The sequence below is a fragment of the Rhinolophus sinicus genome, linkage group LG13, assembly GCF_036562045.2.
Source record: "Rhinolophus sinicus isolate RSC01 linkage group LG13, ASM3656204v1, whole genome shotgun sequence".
Taxonomy (NCBI): Eukaryota; Metazoa; Chordata; class Mammalia; order Chiroptera; family Rhinolophidae; genus Rhinolophus; species Rhinolophus sinicus.
The window spans coordinates 225,387-242,439 of NC_133762.1; the positions used below are offsets into that span (position 1 = coordinate 225,387).

Consider the following 17,053-nt stretch of genomic DNA (forward strand, 5'->3'; position numbering starts at 1 on the left):
TCTGGGTTCTCAATTCTATTCCATTGGTCTATGTGTCTGTTTTTCTGCCTATACCATGCTGTTTTGATTATTGTGGCCCTGTAGTACAAGCCAAAGTCAGGAAGTGTGATACCTCCATTATAGTTCTTTTTCTTAAGATTGCTTTGGCTATTCGGGGTCTTTTGTGGTTCCAAACAAATCTGATGATTTTTTTGTTCTATTTCTTTAAAATATGCCATTGGGATTTTGATGGGGATTGCATTGAATCTGTATATTGCTTTGGGTAATATGGCCATTTTAACTATGTTGATTCTTCCAATCCATGAGCACGGAATGTCTTTCCATTTCTTTGTGTCTTCTTCAATTTCTTTCAAAAATGTCTTATAGTTTTCAGCATATAGGTCTTTCACATCCTTGGTTAAGTTTATTCCTAGGTATTTTATTATTTTTGCTGCAATTGCAAAAGGAATTGTTTTTCGTATTTCTCTTTCTGAGATTTCATTGTTAGTATATAGGAAAGCAATGGACTTTTGTACGTTGATTTTGCAGCCAGCAACTTTACTGTACTCGTTGATTATTTCTAATAGCTTTTTGGTGGAGTCGTTAGGGTTTTCTATATATATATAGCATCATGTCATCTGCAAAGAGTGATAATTTAACTTCTTCATTCCCAATTTGGATGCCTTTTATTTCTTTCTCTTGCCTGATTGCTCTGGCAAGGACTTCCAACACGATGTTGAAAAGCAGAGGTGACAGGGGACATCCCTGTCGTGTTCCTGAACGTAGAGCAAAGGGCTTCCGTTTTTCACCGTTAATTATGAGATTAGCAGAGGGCTTGTCATATATGGCCTTTATTATGTTAACGTATTTTCCTTCTATACCTATTTTATTAAGTGTTTTAATCATAAATTGATGTTGTATCTTATCAAATGCTTTTTCTGCATCAATTGGTATAATCATATGATTTTTGTCCTTTATTTTGTTTATGTGGTGTATCACATTGATGGATTTGTGTGTGTTGAACCATCCTGTGTCCCTGGGATAATCCCCACTCGGTTGTGATGAATAATCTTTTTAATGTATTATTGCATTCGATTTGCTAGAATTTTGTATAGGAATTTTCTGTCTGTATTCATGAGATATTGGTCTATAGTTTTCTGTTTTTGTGTTATCCTTACCAAGTTTTGGTATCAGGGTAATGTTGGCCTCGTAACATGAGTTAGGGAGTATTGTCTCTTCTTCAACTTTTGGAAGAGTTTGAGCAGGATTGGTATTAGATCCTCTTTGAAGGTTTGGTAGAATTCACTAGTGAAGTGATCTGGTCCCAGACTTTTGCTTTTGGGAAGGTTTTGGATGACTGATTCAATTTTGTTACTGGTGATCAGTCTGTTTAGATTTTCTAGTTCTTCATGGTTCATCCTAGGAAGGCTATATGTTTCTAAGAACTTGTCCATTTCTTCTAGGTTATTGAATTGGTGGCATATAGTCCTTCATAGTATTCTTGTATGATCTTTTGTATTTCTGTGACATCCGTGATAACGTCCCCTCTTTCATTTTTTATTTTATTAGTGTCTTTTCTCTTTTTATCTTAGTGAGTCTAGCCAAGGGTTTCTCAATTTTGTTAATCTTTTCAAAGAACCAGCTCTTTGTCACATTAATTTTTTCTATTATCTTTTTGTTCTCTATTTCATTTAGTTCTGCTCTGATTTTTGTTATTTCCTTTCTGTTGCTGACCTTGGGTTTCATTTGTTCTTTTTCTAGTTCTTTAAGGTGGAATGTGAGGTTATTTATTTGGGATTTTTCTTGTTTCTTGAGATAGGCCTGTAATGAGATAAATTTCCCTCTTAAAACTGCTTTCGCTGCATCCCCTAAATTTTGGTAGGATGTGTTTTCATTTTCATTTGTTTCTATGTGTATTTTGATCTCTAGTCTTATTTCTTTTTTGACCTGTTCATTCTTTCAAAGTATGTTGTTTAATTTCCATGTATTTGTGGTTTTTCCTGCTTTCTTTTTGCAGTTGATAACCAATTTCAAAGCCTTGGGATCAGAGAATATGCTTGGTATGATTTCAGTCTTCTTAAATTGCTGAAGTTAGTTTTATGTCCCAATATATGGTCTATCCTTGAGAATGTTCCATGTACACTAGAAAAAAATTTGTAGTCTGATGTTTTAGGATGAAGTGCTCTATAAATGTCAATTATGTCCATTTCATATAATGTGTCATTTAGGGCTGCTATTTCGTTATTTATTTTCTGTTTGGATGATCTATCCGTAGTTCTCAATGATGTATTTAGCTACCCTAGTATAATTGTGTTTTGGTCAGTTTCTCCCTGTAGTTCTGTTAGTAGTTGCTTTGTATATTTTGGTGTTCCCTGATTGGGGGCATAAATATTGATGACTGTTATGTTTTCTTGTTGTATAGTTCCCTTTACCATTATGAAATGTCCATCTTTGTCGCTTGTTAGCTTTTTACCCTGAAGTCTGTTTCGTCTGATATCAGTATGACTACACCTGATTTTCTCTGGATACCAATTGCTTGGAGTGTCAATTTCCACCCTTTCACTTTGAACCTATGTTTGTCCTTGTAGCTGAGATGAGTCTCTTGGAGACAGCATATGGTTGAGTTTAGTTTTTTGATCCAATCTGCTACTCTGTGCCCTTTTATTTTTGAGTTCAGTCCATTTACATTTAGGGTAATTATTGATATGTGAGGATTTCCTATCATTCTATCTTTGGTTTTCTGGTAAGACTGTGTCTCCATTGTTTCTTTGCCTCTTTGTTGTTGTCTATTATTTCTGTGTGGTGATATTCTATGATTTTTTCCTCTGTTTCTTCATTTATTACAGTATGTATTTCAGTTCTAGATTTTTTTAGGATGGTTACCATTAAGTTTATGTAAAAGAAAGTTTGCTATTTAAAGTATTCCATTTTCTTAAGCATGCTTACTTTTTCCATTCCCATATTCCGGTTCAGGCCTTTACTCTGCCCCTTTTTATGTTTTGGTTGCCACAAATTGTCCCTGTTGATGGTGGTTGAATAGCCTCCTTTAGTATTTCTTGTAGTGCAGGTCGTGTATTAGAAAAGTCCCTCAGCTGCTGTATGTCTGGAAAGGTCTTTATTCTTCCTTCATATCTAAAGGTTGTCTTTGCTGAGTATATTATTCTTGGCTCATAATTTCTCTCTCGATAGTTTGAATATTTGGTTCCACTCCCTCCTGGCTTATAGAGTTTCTGCTGAAAAATCTGATGCTATTCTAACAGGCTTTCCTTTGTAGGTTGCCATCTTCTTTTCCCTGGCTGCCTTGAGGATTCTTTCTTTGTCGTTGATTTTAGACAGCTTCAATACAATGTGCCTTGGAGAAGGCCTGTTGTGGTTGAGGTAATTAGGTGTTCTATTTGCTTCTTGGATTCGAGGACCCAGTTCTTTCCACATGTTTGGAAAGTTCTCATTGACTATTTGTTTGAATATACTCTCAGTTCCCTTCTCTCTTTCTTCTCCTGGTATGCCCATTATTCTTATATTGCTCTTTCTGATGGAGTCAGAAAGTTCTTGTAGAGTTCTTTCATTTCTTTTAAGTCTCAAGTCTCTTTTTTCTTCCATCCATGACATTTCCAGGTTTCTTTCTTTGATGTCACTGATTCTTTCCTCCATCTGGTCAACTCTACTACCCAAGTTGGCTATTTCATCCTTCATTTCTTCTGTTGAGTTCTTAATCTCCAGAAATTCTATTTGTTGTTTTTTTTTCAAAATTTCAATCTCTTTGGTAAAATGTTCATGTTGTTCTTTGAGTGTGTTTCTGAGTTTATTAAACTGCCTGTCTGTGTTTTCTTGCATCTCGCTGAGTTTTTTCAGAACTGCAATCTTGAGTTCTCTGTCATTTAAGTCACATATTTCCATATCTTTTGGTTCATTTTCTGGTGACTTTTCATTTTCTGTCTGAGCTGTGTTGTTACCTTGGTTATTCATGGCAATTATTGATTTATTTTTAATCATTTATTTTTAACCATTTGCTGATGTGCATTAATAATTTTGAGAGTGAAAAGGTTTCTTAAAAACATGTTACCTTTTTATTTGTGGCAAAAAGAGATAGGGCAGTGAAATGAGAAGAAATGGGAAGGCGATAGTATATGAGATAGACAACCATGAAAGTCCACATGTGTTTGTGACAGAGGATGAATAAGTTATAATTGAAGGCATTTTCATCATTCAGAATGGAGAGTCTCATCATGATGGTGGAACAGACCAATAGCTGAATATATACATTCATTTTTGGTTCTTGTGTTTCTTCCAGAGTTTTGCTTGGTCATCTTGCTCTGAGTGGTCCATTGGCCTCCGGGTCCCATTTGTGGTGGACATCTGTTCAATGACATTTGAGCAGCTGGACCTCCTTCTGCGGCAAGTGAGTGAGGGCATGGATGGCACCGCTGACTGGCCCCCACCCCAAGAGAAAGAGTGCGTGGCCGTGGCAACGTTGAGCCTTCTTCGACTTCAGGTGTTAATGGCTTCTCTCTCCTCTTGTTATAGGTGTTAGGTGTTTGTTTGCATGGTTATGATTTTGAAGGGTGTGGGTTTTAGCCTGTAAAATGAATCGCTTAAGGTATTGTAAAGTAAGATTATGATGGAGTGTATGTAATGTGTACAAGGCTTAAAAAATCAGCCTGGTTATTTTACGTTTGTCCTGGAAGTCAGTCTCTGCATCAGGTGAGAGTGTGTCAGGATTGTGTCACTTCTGCTGGAATCAGTGTGCTGGCATTCATCAAAGCCCCGATCTTGAATGTGCTGTTGTGACTGGAGAGCAACTGGGTGACACTGGGTGGTGGAGGCACCTCTGGGCGTGCTGGTCAGTCTCCTCCCTGGGCTGTGAGAGCGACCCAGTCAGCATGGCTCCCTCCGGTGTGCCGCCTTTAAGGGTAAAACAGGGCAACATCAAAAGCGCTCCCACAATATTTCTTTTCCTTTATCTTTGTTGTTATTTTTTAAAAGTAAAAGTACAGCTGAAATCTTCGGTCATCATATTTTTCTTTGTAATGAAATCCTATGACTTAATGTCAAGAGAACAGTTTTTCTCAGCAAAGTAATTTTCACCTTTATGATACAAGGATTTCTGTGTGACCCATCATGTCCTTTATATTTGAATAAAAGTCAGCTTGAGGTATTATGTAATATTTAATAAGATTTGAAATCCACCATTTTTAGGGCTTCTAAATGAAAATTGTTTTTGTCCTTGCAGTTGCATGCTGCCATTAGTCACCAGGTTGACCCAGAGTTCCTTGGTTTAGGTCTGGGCAGCGTCCTCCTCAACAGTCTGAAGCAGACGGTGGTTGCCCTGGCCAGCAGTGCAGGCGTCCTGGGCACGGTGCAGGCGGCCGCCCAGGCCGTGCTGCAGAGCGGGTGGTCCGTGCTGCTGCCCACCGCCGAGGAGCGGGCCCGCGCTCTCTCTGCTCTCCTGCCCTGTGCAGGTGAGCCAGGCAGAGTGGGGGACCGGGCGGAGGTGGGAATGCCCTGGGAGGCGCTAGTGCTTCCCTTGCATTGGCAAGAACACTTTTCCCTTTTCCAGTTTCAGGCAATGAAGTTAACATAAGTCCGGGTCGTCGATTCATGGTTGATCTTCTAGTGGGCAGTCTGATGGCTGATGGAGGCTTAGAGTCGGCCTTGAATGCAGCCATTACTGCCGAAATCCAGGTATGGCCCTGGGAGTGTGTGCGCGAGCCCCGGGGGGGGGGGGGGGAGTTTTACATGGCTCTGAGCTGAGATTGCAATACCATACTCAGACTTGTAAAGAAATAACACCCTTTTGCTAGAATGATTGAAAAACTGAAACACAAACTTGTAACATCTAAATATTTTCTGTGGTTAAAAGTCTTACTAGTTTAAAAAACTTTACGGAAGTATAAAGTATGATAAAATGTACCCACTTTAAGTGTCCATTTAAATGGTTTTTGTATTGGTTTATAATTATCCCTGGTTGTTCACAGAAAGTGAAAGAATTCACGAGACTCTGAAAAGTAGGAAAGCAAGAAAATGTTTATTAAAAGTCAGGCAGAGAGAGAGAGAGAGCCAGTGGCAGTGTCTAGAGAAGATGGCTGCCACAGGTTTCTGTTTGTAAGAGAAATACTGACAAAAGGAGTTTGCCAGGGCAGAGTCTGATAGAAACAGCTGCCGAGACAGGGGTAGAAGTCAGAAATACTGGCAGAAAAGATGCTGGGGGCAGAGTGGAGAATAGACAGCTGCACCGATAAGAAGGAGTGCTAGGGTTTTGTATTTTTCTATGCAGGATGTAGGGTGCCTGTCAGCTTGTAGGGGGGCTGCCGTTACAATTGTCTTCTTCCGGGACCTGTTCTGTTTCCAGCTATGATGGAGGTGAGGTGCTTGTCAGCTTGCAGGTAGTGTTAGCCGGGGGATTCAGAGCCAAGTGTTTAGTTTTTAAGCTTGTTCCTGCCAGCTCACAGGCTCACTCCTGTTAATTCTTTGCCTGTCCCATCCTGCCAGCTCACAGGCTCACTCCTATTAGCTATTTACTTGTAGCATCGATTTTGACAGTTATCTTGATCATATTGTAAATCATTTCCATCACCAAGAAAGTGCCTTTGTGCCCCTTGCACTGGAAATTAGGACACTCCCTTGCCTCAGGTTAAATTGTGGCAGTTGTGAATGTCACTTAAATGGAATCCTAAGTATGTACTTCTTATGTCTGCTTCACTTTGCCTTGGTAGCATCTTCCACGTTCGTCTGTGTTGCAGGGTGGTCACATGTGCGCTCTGTGGAGCCATAGTCACTGTGTGATCACACGGCACTGCTCATCTATCCATGCTGCTGTCACAGACATTTGATTGTTTTTGACTCTGAAACTACTCTGATCACCATCTGTACAGGTTGTTTAGTCAACACGTGTTTTTTTTCTCTTTAGTAAAATAAATACTTTGAATTTGCTGGGTTCTAGGTTGAGTATGTGTTTACGGTTTCCTAGAGTGACTGTGCCATTTATATTTGACCCAGCCTGTACGAGAGTTCTAGCTCTTTCTTGTCCTAACTGGATATGAGGCAGGTTAATTTCAGCTCAGCTGTGGGCTGTGGTTTTAATTTGTATTTGCATGTGCTTATTGGCCATTCAGAGCTGCTTTTGTTGCTTTTTTTTTGTTTTAAAGATTTTATCAGGGAAGGGGAACAGGACTATATTGGGGAACAGTGTGTACTTCCAGGCCTCTTTTCCAAGTCAAGTTGTTGTCCTTTCAGTCTTAGTTGTGGAGGGCGCAGCTCAGTTCCAGGTCCAGTTGCCGTTGCTAGTTGTAGGGGCGCAGCCCACCATCCCTTGCGGGAGTCGAACCCGCAACCTTGTGGTTGAGAGCCCGCGTTCCAGCCAATTGAGCCATCCGGGAGCTCAGTGGCAGCTCAGCTCCAGGAGCCGTGTTCAATCTTAGTTGCAGGGGGCGCTGCCCACCATCCCTTGCGGGAGTCGAGGAGTCGCACCAGCAACCTTGTGGTTGAGAGCCCACTGGCCCATGTGGGAATCGAACCGGCAGCCTTCGGAGTTAGGAGCACGGAGCTCCAACCGCCTGAGCCACTGGGCCGGCCCTTTTGTTGCTTTCAAGTTGTATAGTTTTTGATTTAAAAATTTACATTGATGAAATTAGATGAAGTATCTTTGAAAAGATACTTAAATGTTAAATTGAGAACAATTAGAAGAAATCATACATGTGATGATGTAACAACTATGCTGTTTGTATATTTGGTATTTTCCAGGGACTGGGCTGTGTACTTTCATTTTCTCGTTGAACCTTGTCAACCATGTGCAGTGGAAAATGTGTTTTAAAATTTCGTTTTATAGATGTAGACATAAGTAGTGCAGATGTTTGGTGGTGTGCTGAGGTGTCATGGCTAGTGAGTGGCAGCGTTGCTGACTCCAGACCTCTTTTTTTTCCTCCTGTGCCCCATGCGACTCCGTGTGACGCTGGCCTGATAGGACAATGACAGTGAACAGGCAGAGGCCATCCGCCTGTGGGCCAGACAGTAACTGTGATGTGACCGAGCAGGATTTTTAGAACCTATTAATTTAGTTCACAGATGTTTATTCTGTGCTTCCTGCTGGACAGAGACCTGGAAGGGGGCTACTGAGATCTGCAGACTGTGATCTCTGAGATAGTAAATAAGGAGCCTGAAAAATAGCCAAAAGGCCATTTATTTTGAAATAAAATTTTGATGCTACAGAAAGGCAGAAATAAGAAAACCTCATTATTTAGGAATAACCATTGTTAATATTTTTGGTGTATAGTCTTCCAGACTTTTGAAAATGCAAACGTTTACTAACAATATTGATTATGGTGCCAGAATTGGTCTCGATGACATAATCAGTTTCATCTTTTTCACTTATTATCAATGTTGAATATTCTAGTGCTAGTTCATTTGCTCTGTTACTTTGGGAAAGTCTGTCATAGAGAGAGGGAATCTGTTTCTTTTTTTAAAAGAACAGCCTCCTTTTGGTGACCATTTAGGTTTTAGATTGTACTATTATAAATAATTTTTTATTCTTGTAGGTTACGTTATAGAGTACAAGAATGATTACTAGGAAAAAGTTCTAGAAATGAAATAGCTAGGTAAAAAGTACGCACTTTTTTAAGCTTTCCATGTTACCTTCCTATCCTTAAGAATGGGGGCCCAGTTCCGTCCCTATCATTGAGTTTGGGCCTTCATCCCAAGGCCCCTCAGGACTGGGTGGGACTGTTGGTGTGTACACAGTTCTGGTGTTGCCATTGGGAAATAAAGCCCAGAAAGAAAGATCTTTGCTTCTTCACAGTAAATTTGGTTACTAAAACCATGCATGGTACATAGTAGTTCCTCAGGAATATAGGTTGCATTTGACTGGCAAAAGAGATCCCCCTTTTAAAAAAAAGTCTTTATTGAGATGTAATTCACATACTATAAGCTTCACTCTTTTACAGTGTGTCATTCAGTGGTTTTTCGTACATTCACAGCGTTGTGCAGCCGTCACCAGCATGTGGTTTCAGAGCAGTCTCATCGCTCCCAGGGAGACTGTGCCCCTGACAGTCACTCCCCGCTCCTTCCAGCCACTGACAACCACCCATCTCTTTCTGTCTTTAACTAGTTCCCTGTTTTGGACATCTCATAGACATGGATTCAAACAATATGTGGCCTTTTGTGTCTGACTTCTTCACCCAGCATAGTGTTTCAAAGTTCATCCAGGTTGTCGCATCTGTGTTGTACTTCATTTTTTACAATTGCTAAACAGTATTCCATTGTATGGATAGAGCACGTTTTCTTTATCATTCCTTCAGCTGATGGACATTTGGGCTGTTCCCACTTTTAAGTTCTTATGAAAAATGCTGTTACGAACATTCGTCTGTAGGTTTTTGTGTGGACGTAGGATTTTATTTCTTAGGGGTATATGCCTAGGAGTGGCATAGGTAAGTTAATGTTTGGAAGAGCGGCCAGACCTTTCTTAAGTGGCTGCAGCATTTTGCACGCCCTGCAGCGGTGTGTGAGGGTCCCAGTCCCCACGTCCTCACCAGTGCTTACTACTGTCCATCTCTTTATTAGAGCCGCGTGGCAGGTGTGAATTTCCTCGGTGACTAATGATGTTGAGCATCTTTTCATGTGTGATTGGCCATTTGTACATCTTCTTTGAAGATACGTCTGTTCCAGTCATTTGCCTGTTTGTGGATTGGGTCACGTTGAACTATAACTATTGAGTTATAAGCATCTTTTCTGTGTTCTGGACTCATGTCTCTTATCAGATCTATGACGTGAGAATACTTCCCGTATTGCTGCGCGTGTCTGGAAAGCAGACAGACTGTGTGTGTGTGTGTGGGGGGGGGCAGATCACATTGGCTGGGGTGCTGAGATCTGAGGGACTTCACAGAAGGGGCTGGAGACCATCAGCAGTGACAGCCTGGACATCGGATTTGTAGGGACAAGTGATCTGTTAGAAACTGAGCAGCTTGAGTGACAGGGTTTCCAACAGGTAATGTGGGCCCTTGTCACCAGGTGTGTGAGTTGGCGTCTAGCGGTGGGGACAGCAAGGCTGTGGGAGCAGGGCTCAGCCGGGTGCCATCGCACCTGTTGCTAAGACAGCTGGTTTGATGAATTACAGGACATCGAAGCCAAAAAAGAAGCACAGAAGGAAAAAGAGATTGATGAACAGGAAGTGGATGCCTCGGCGTTCCATAGAAGTAGGACTCCATTGGATAAGGATCTCATCAACACGGGGATCTATGAATCTTCCGGAAAACAGTGTTTGCCTCTGGTGCAGCTCATACAACAGCTTCTTCGGTAAGTAGTAATGGATATCTGTTATTGTAATAGATTATTGGTTTTCATATGAAGATAGTGAAATTAGCAGTAGGATTTGGATTTCAAAGGTGGGTTTGGCTGTCGAGGAGATGCTCTGAAAATTACCCAGGAGAGGGTAGGGTCAAGAGCAGACTTAAGTACAGATGAGAGGAAAGCTTGGGGTGCTGTATGAGGCAGAGCTAGGGATTCTGAAGGTTTTCACATAAGAGAAAATTGGACTGTGCAGTAAACCTAGGACGAGACCCTTATCTTCATTATTACACAGATAGATGCAAATCGGAGTCACTGTGGACAGGTCAGTTTTTAAAAACTGGTTGTATCATCACCTCATTCTATACATTATAGATTTAGGCGTGTGACTTTTTATAAGACAACTTTTTATTTAAAAGTTGAAGTAAATAAGAGTGGTGAGTGTTATTTTCGAAGGCTGAATCAGGAGGAGGTAAGAATCAGTCAGTCAGAATATAAACAAAGGCTGACCTTGACAAGAGCCGAAGGGTCAGACAAGACTACAAAATGTCACCTGGCATTTCAGAGCCATTCACAAAGTGACGACACAGGTGTTTCTCCATCCAGAGGTGTGTACAGGAGTTTTATATCACTGGACCCTTCCATGCAGCTCTCAGGAGCACATTCAGAAAGCAGAGGGCGTCCTTCTATCTTAGGCGTTTTCTCTGCTCTGCTCACTGTGACTCACATTTGGGGAACGAAGCCAGCTACTGGTCACGATCTGTATTTCTGAGTTTAGTTTATGTCGTGATTTCTTTAACTGCTATTATTTTTTAAACAGCCATAATTTGTTTCCTTTTACAATCCTCTGTCCCCTGCGTAGAAACATTGCTTCTCAGACAGTAGCCAGGTTGAAAGACGTTGCCCGTCGGATTTCGTCACGTCAAGACTTGGAGCAACACGGCCGTGACAGCTCGGCCTCACTGGATTTGCTGCTGCGTTTTCAGCGCCTGCTCATCAGTAAACTTTACCCAGGAGAAAGCACAGGACAGACCTCAGAGAGCTGCAGTGAGTTGCTTGTAGTGTTCACACGCGTGGCGTGTGTCCTGGGCTTTTTAATCAGGCTCTTGGACGTGCCTGTTCTGCGTGCCTGGATGGGCAGTTCTTGTGCTGTATAAATGTACCAATTTTCGGGGGGCTTCATTTTGCATCCACCTTTATTTTTGGATGAATATTTCTATATTAGACTTACTGTCTTGACCTTTGAATTCTTCAGACATCAGGAATAGCATCCTTTATTGAAGTCTGTCCGACTTATTCCACGTGTTATTTGTGGACTGTTGGAGATTGACACAGTGTGGGAACAAAACAGTGCCGTCCTATTTGTGTATCATGCTGGGAAGCCAGTGGGTGTGGCTGGGGCAAGGCTGGGTCTCAGTGATGGCTCTGCTTTATCAGCTGCTGGCCATGGGGCTGGGCTTCTCGGGCTGTAGATTGCTCACCTACGGAATTGGGGTAACACCTGCGGGTTCTTGTGGGGATTGAAACAGGATGATGCGGCAGTGCTCAGCCATGGGCAGGATGGGCGGTAGGGCACTTTCCCCAGCTCCGCAGAGAGTGGCCGGCTCTCCAGGAGGGAGTTTTCTGTCAAGGGTGGGAAGGTTGGCTGCTTTCGTTAGTTTAGCTAGTCTTTTTCTAGCTAGTACATGCTAAAGTAACTTAGTTACTTCCTGAAAAGTTAGGCACTTGTAGATGGAAAATTTCAGGTTGAAATAGGTGAACTTAAAGTGTGAAAGAGGTAATCGTATCATACACGAAATCACAAGGACTGAAAAGCTGTTAAGAGCCGTGTAGGAAGAAAATCAGATTGAAAGATGCCTAACTTTGTTCATTCAGATTAATTTGTACGTGTTAAGACTTGGACTTAGAAAACATTTGTGTATTGAATATAAGGCTTTAAAACTCTTTGAGTTATGATTTTAGTATTTATACCCCCAGAGTTTCTAGGTACTCTGTAGTACAGTGAGTAAAAATCAAAACCAAATTCACTGTTTTTCAAATCATGTGATACAAAAAGAGCCAAGGATTAAGGGGTGAGGAGTAGTTCCTATTTGAGGAAATTATAGGTGAGAGATGTAGAAATGCTAGTGGAATAGTGGAGCAATTTAGTTCATTTACACAGGAAATTTTCCTGACGAAGATGAGATTTTCTAAATCTTTCTTTAAGGTCCTGAGCTGATGGGGGTCGGCTCCTTGCTGAAGAAGTACACGGCCCTTCTGTGCACGCACATCGGGGACACACTGCCCGTGGCCACCAGCATCGCCTCCACTAGTTGGCGGCACTTCGCAGAGGTGGCCTGCATTGTGGAAGGGGACTTCACCGGTACTTGCTTGTTTCCTGCCTGTGGACATGTGTTCATTTTCAGAGACCGATGAGAGTTAAAAATCCATCATTTCCTAATAAACCTGCTTGCCTTTCCCCCATACATTTTCTAGTCCTGTTCCATTTTTCCTTCTGTTTTTTTAAGAATTCTGTTGCTGAGCAGCCTGGCATAGGAGTCATGTCACTGTCAATATAATTAGTGATTTAGAGACGCCACCATTATTAGTTCTTCCGTAATGAGGTCCCGGTAATTATCTAATTTATTTCAGCAGCATAAAATTCAGTGTCCTTTCAAGACCTTAACAAATTCCCACATTGCTTAGTGCTGTTTCAAGTGAAGTCAGTGACATTAGGTCATTATTATTGAGTGCTTTTTTTTTTCTGGTAGTGAATTTAGTTGTAAACACTTAGTTTTCTGAATAAAAGACTCTAGTTAATACTTCTGTGTTGAAACAGTATTTTTGAAAAGTATTCTTGTAACTCATAGGGTTGTTTGATACCTATATCTGTCTCTTTCAAAATGAAAGGTAAAATAATCCTGTAGAATAGAAATATGCTGAAGGACAAGTTTTCTTTATTTTATGACTTATCAGAATTTAAACATAGAACAGGCTTAGAAAGGTTTTATAGGATAAATGGTTTTATTTAAATCTTAATGCTTTATTACTTTTTTTCTTTTTAAATGTAGGTGTTCTCCTTCCAGAACTAGTAGTTTCTATAGTGCTTCTGCTCAGTAAAAATGCTGGTCTCATGCAGGAGGCTGGAGCTGTCCCTCTGCTGGGTGGCCTGTTGGCACATCTGGATCGCTTTAACCACCTGGCACCAGGGAAGGAACGGGACGACCATGAAGAGCTAGCCTGGCCCGGCATCATGGGTATGACGTCTTAATTTAAAGGCTTTGTCTGAGGGAAGTCTGTGCTCGTCTGACTGTTCCTGCCGTTCCATTTGCAAGAATCCTTGACTAAGGAAGAGCACTTACCTGCGATCGGTGCTGATGGTGGTGTAAGTGGGAAAGGAAGACAGTGCAAGTCAGAAGAGATTTGGGTTTTATTGAAGGAAGATTTTTCTGTTAGTAATGGTTGTTACATCCTGAAATGGATTATTTTAGAAAGTTCTGGAAACCCCTTTCTTGGGTGTCTCCAGGAGGTACTGTTGAGGTGGTTCGATGTGGTCCAGCTTTGGAAGCAGACATCAATATGGGTGACTTTCTAAACCTCTCTGCGTCACCTGACCTTAACGAGTGTGCAGCCCCCCCAGTCAGCTGAGCGCTTCCCTGTAGGAACTGTCTTGCTATGACACTTATCCTCTCAAAGTTTTGAGCTTTGACGGTTTTGAGTCTAAGTAACTATACTCTGTATGGTTCTGACTTCCGGGACTCATTGAATTAGAGTTGTGGTTCAACTTCCATTTTATGGGAAAGCTTTTCTCCTACTGTCTAGTCTGTCGTCTTTCTAACACAGGAGCAACAATTGTCTCGAGGAAAACCAGCTTAGGATACTGAGCGTCGGTTTTCATTTTCTTACTCTAGCTAATGTTTCTAGCACCATTCACCTACTTTTGTAAACTTAAATGGCTATTCATTTTTGTTTCGCTGCTAAATATGGTTGAGGGCATTTAATTTCATCAGCAGATCAAATATCTTCATTGTGAAACCTGGTTTTATTATGGAATATGACATGTACATGAAGGTACAGGGAGCAGCTCTGATTCATCACAGAGAAAACTGACATATGTCCAGGTTAGGGAGTGGACGCTGGCAGTACCCTCCCTGGGCACCTCCTGTCATCTCCCGGCAGGGACCCCTTCCCATCTCTTGATCACTTTATCTGCTAGGCACGTACCCCTGAAGGACTTCCTTGTTTAGACGTTTCATGTGTGTTTCTTGGTGGTTCTTTGGGTCTGCCAGTCTCCACAGTGGTGGTGCTGATTTCCATCTCCACAGAAATGGAACATCTTCATTGCTCTTCCTCCGTGCGCACAGGTCACGTGTCATTTTTCCCACAGGCATTTGGTCCAGAGCATCATTGTGCCAGCACCTTTGGGTGAAGGAACTGTTCTTGGTCATTCTTCTGGAGCACCACCTTTGTGTGAGTCAGGTGGTGCTCTGCCTGTGTCCGCTTCCTTTCCGTGGCCGGCTGCCCTGGTTAGCACCTCGTCCTTGTCTCATCCCTAGGAACAGAGGAATTTCACATTTCACACATGACATGATTTTTTGTAGGGTTTTCTCTGTAGATACTTTTAAATATTAAGGATGTTTCCCTTCTGTTTCTGCTTTGTGGTGAAGTTTTAATTATGAATGGATACTGAATGTCATCAAATACTTTCTCTGCATCTCTTGAAGGTTATACAGTTTTTCTTCTTTTTTTTCTATATCTGTGTGAATTACTGATTTTTCAAGTGCTAATTCAGGCATCCATTTTTGGGATAAAACTACCTTGGTCAAATTATGTTGGTTGTATTAATATATATTGCTGGTAGTGTTTTGCTTTTTTAAAAACCAGTTTTGCATCTGTATTTGTGAAGTTGGCCTGTGATTTTCTTTTCTTGTAATGCCCTACACGTTACTGATAACCCCCCTGCCTTTACTAATAAACAAGCTGTAATTCAGGAAGATGGTGGTCTTCCCATCAGCTCTTCTTAATTTGTATACAGTCTGTCAACTGAGAATGTTAGCTAGTCAGGATCCGATGGTGCAAAAACATAACAGACATTCAAGGTTTCAGTAAGCCAGATTGTGAGTTGGACAATGTTCTTTTCCAATTTTATTTTTTTTGGAAAGGTGTGTATAAGATTAGTAGAATTTGACGAATAATCATCTTGGTCAGTAGTTTTGTTTCTAAATAATTTTTTGGTGGGAGGGGATGAGTAGAGTGTGAGCCCAACTTTTTTTTAAATTGTGGTAAAATATACATAACAAAGTTTACCTTTTTTTTTTCCTGATTTTTTTTTTAAATTTTATTTTATTAAATTTATTGGGGTGACAATTGTTAGTAAAATTACATAGATTTCAGGTGTACAATTCTGTATTACATCATCTATAAATCCCATTGTGTGTTCATCACCCAGAGTCAGTTCTCCTTCCATCACCATATATTCGATCCCCCTTACCCTCATCTCCCACCCCCCACCCCCCTTACCCTCTGGCAACCACTAAACTATTATCTGTGTCTATGAGTTTCTGTTTCTCATTTGTTTGTCTTGTTCTTTTGTTGTTTTGGTTTATATACCACATATCAGTGAAATCACATGGTTCTCTGCTTTTTCTGTCTGACTTATTTCGCTCAGCATTACTCTCTCAAGATCCATCCATGTTGTCACAAATGTTCCTATATCATCTTTTCTTACTGAATAGTATTCCATTGTATATATATACCACAAGTTCTTTATCCATTCATCTATCGAAGGACATTTTGGTTGTTTCCATGTCTTGGCCACCGTAAACAAAGCTGCAATGAACATTGGAGCACACGTGTCTTTATCTCTAAATGTTTTCAGATTTTTTGGGTAGATACCCAGGAGAGGGATTGCTGGGTCATATGGCAATTCTATTCGTAATTTTTTGAGGAACCTCCACACTGCCTTCCATAACGGCTGCACCAGTCTGCATTCCCACCAACAGTGTATGAGGGTTCCTTATTCTCCACAGCCTCTCCAACATTTGTTACTATTTGTCTTGTTGATGATAGCCATTCTGACTGGGGTGAGGTGATATCTCATTGTGGTTTTGATTTGCATTTCTCTGATGATTAGTGATGTTGAGCATTTATTCATATGTCTATTTGCCATTTGTATGTCCTCTTTGGAGAAATGTCTCTTCAAGTCCTCTGCCCATTTTTCAATTGGGTTGTTTGTTTTTTTGTTGTTGAGTTGCATGAGTTCCTTGTATATTCTGGATACTAGCCCCTTATCGGAGGCACTGTTTGCAAAAATCTTCTCCCATTCAGTTGGTGGCCTCTTTATTTTGTCAATGGTTTCTTTTGCTGTGCAGAAGCTTTTAAGTTTCATATAGTCCCATTCGTTTATTTTAGCTTTTACTTCCATTGCCTTTGGAGTCAAGTTCATAAAATGCTCTTTGAACCCAAGGTCCATAAGTTTAGTACCTATGTTTTCTTCTATGCAGTTTATTGTGTCAGGTCTTATGCTTAAGTCTTTGATCCATTTTGAATTAACTTTGGTACATGGTGACAAATAGCAGTCCAGTTTCATTCTTTTGCACGTGGCTATCCAATTCTCCCAGCACCATTTATTGAAGAGGCTGTCTTTGCTCCATTGTATGTTTTAGCTTCTTTGTCAAAAATTATCTGTCCATATTTATGTGGTTTTATTTCTGGGTTCTCAATTCTATTCCATTGGTCTATGTGTCTGTTTTTCTGCCAATACCATGCTGTTTTGATTATTGTAGCCCTGTAGTACAAGCCAAAGTCAGGAAGTGTGATA

General features: G+C 41.0%; 1 protein-coding gene across 4 annotated transcripts in view; it reads left to right on the forward strand.

Annotated features, from left to right (window-relative positions):
* Window positions 1-17,053, forward strand: part of HERC2 (HECT and RLD domain containing E3 ubiquitin protein ligase 2) — a 154,051-nt gene that overhangs the window by 35,076 nt on the left and 101,922 nt on the right. For all 4 annotated transcript variants that reach the window (XM_019753190.2, XM_019753191.2, XM_019753192.2 and 1 more), the window contains exons 17-23: window positions 4,271-4,471; window positions 5,210-5,438; window positions 5,537-5,661; window positions 10,085-10,263; window positions 11,117-11,301; window positions 12,461-12,616; window positions 13,305-13,490. In XM_019753190.2, the coding sequence (XP_019608749.2) occupies window positions 4,271-4,471; window positions 5,210-5,438; window positions 5,537-5,661; window positions 10,085-10,263; window positions 11,117-11,301; window positions 12,461-12,616; window positions 13,305-13,490 (1,261 nt within the window). The remainder of the gene's footprint in view (window positions 1-4,270; window positions 4,472-5,209; window positions 5,439-5,536; window positions 5,662-10,084; window positions 10,264-11,116; window positions 11,302-12,460; window positions 12,617-13,304; window positions 13,491-17,053) is intronic.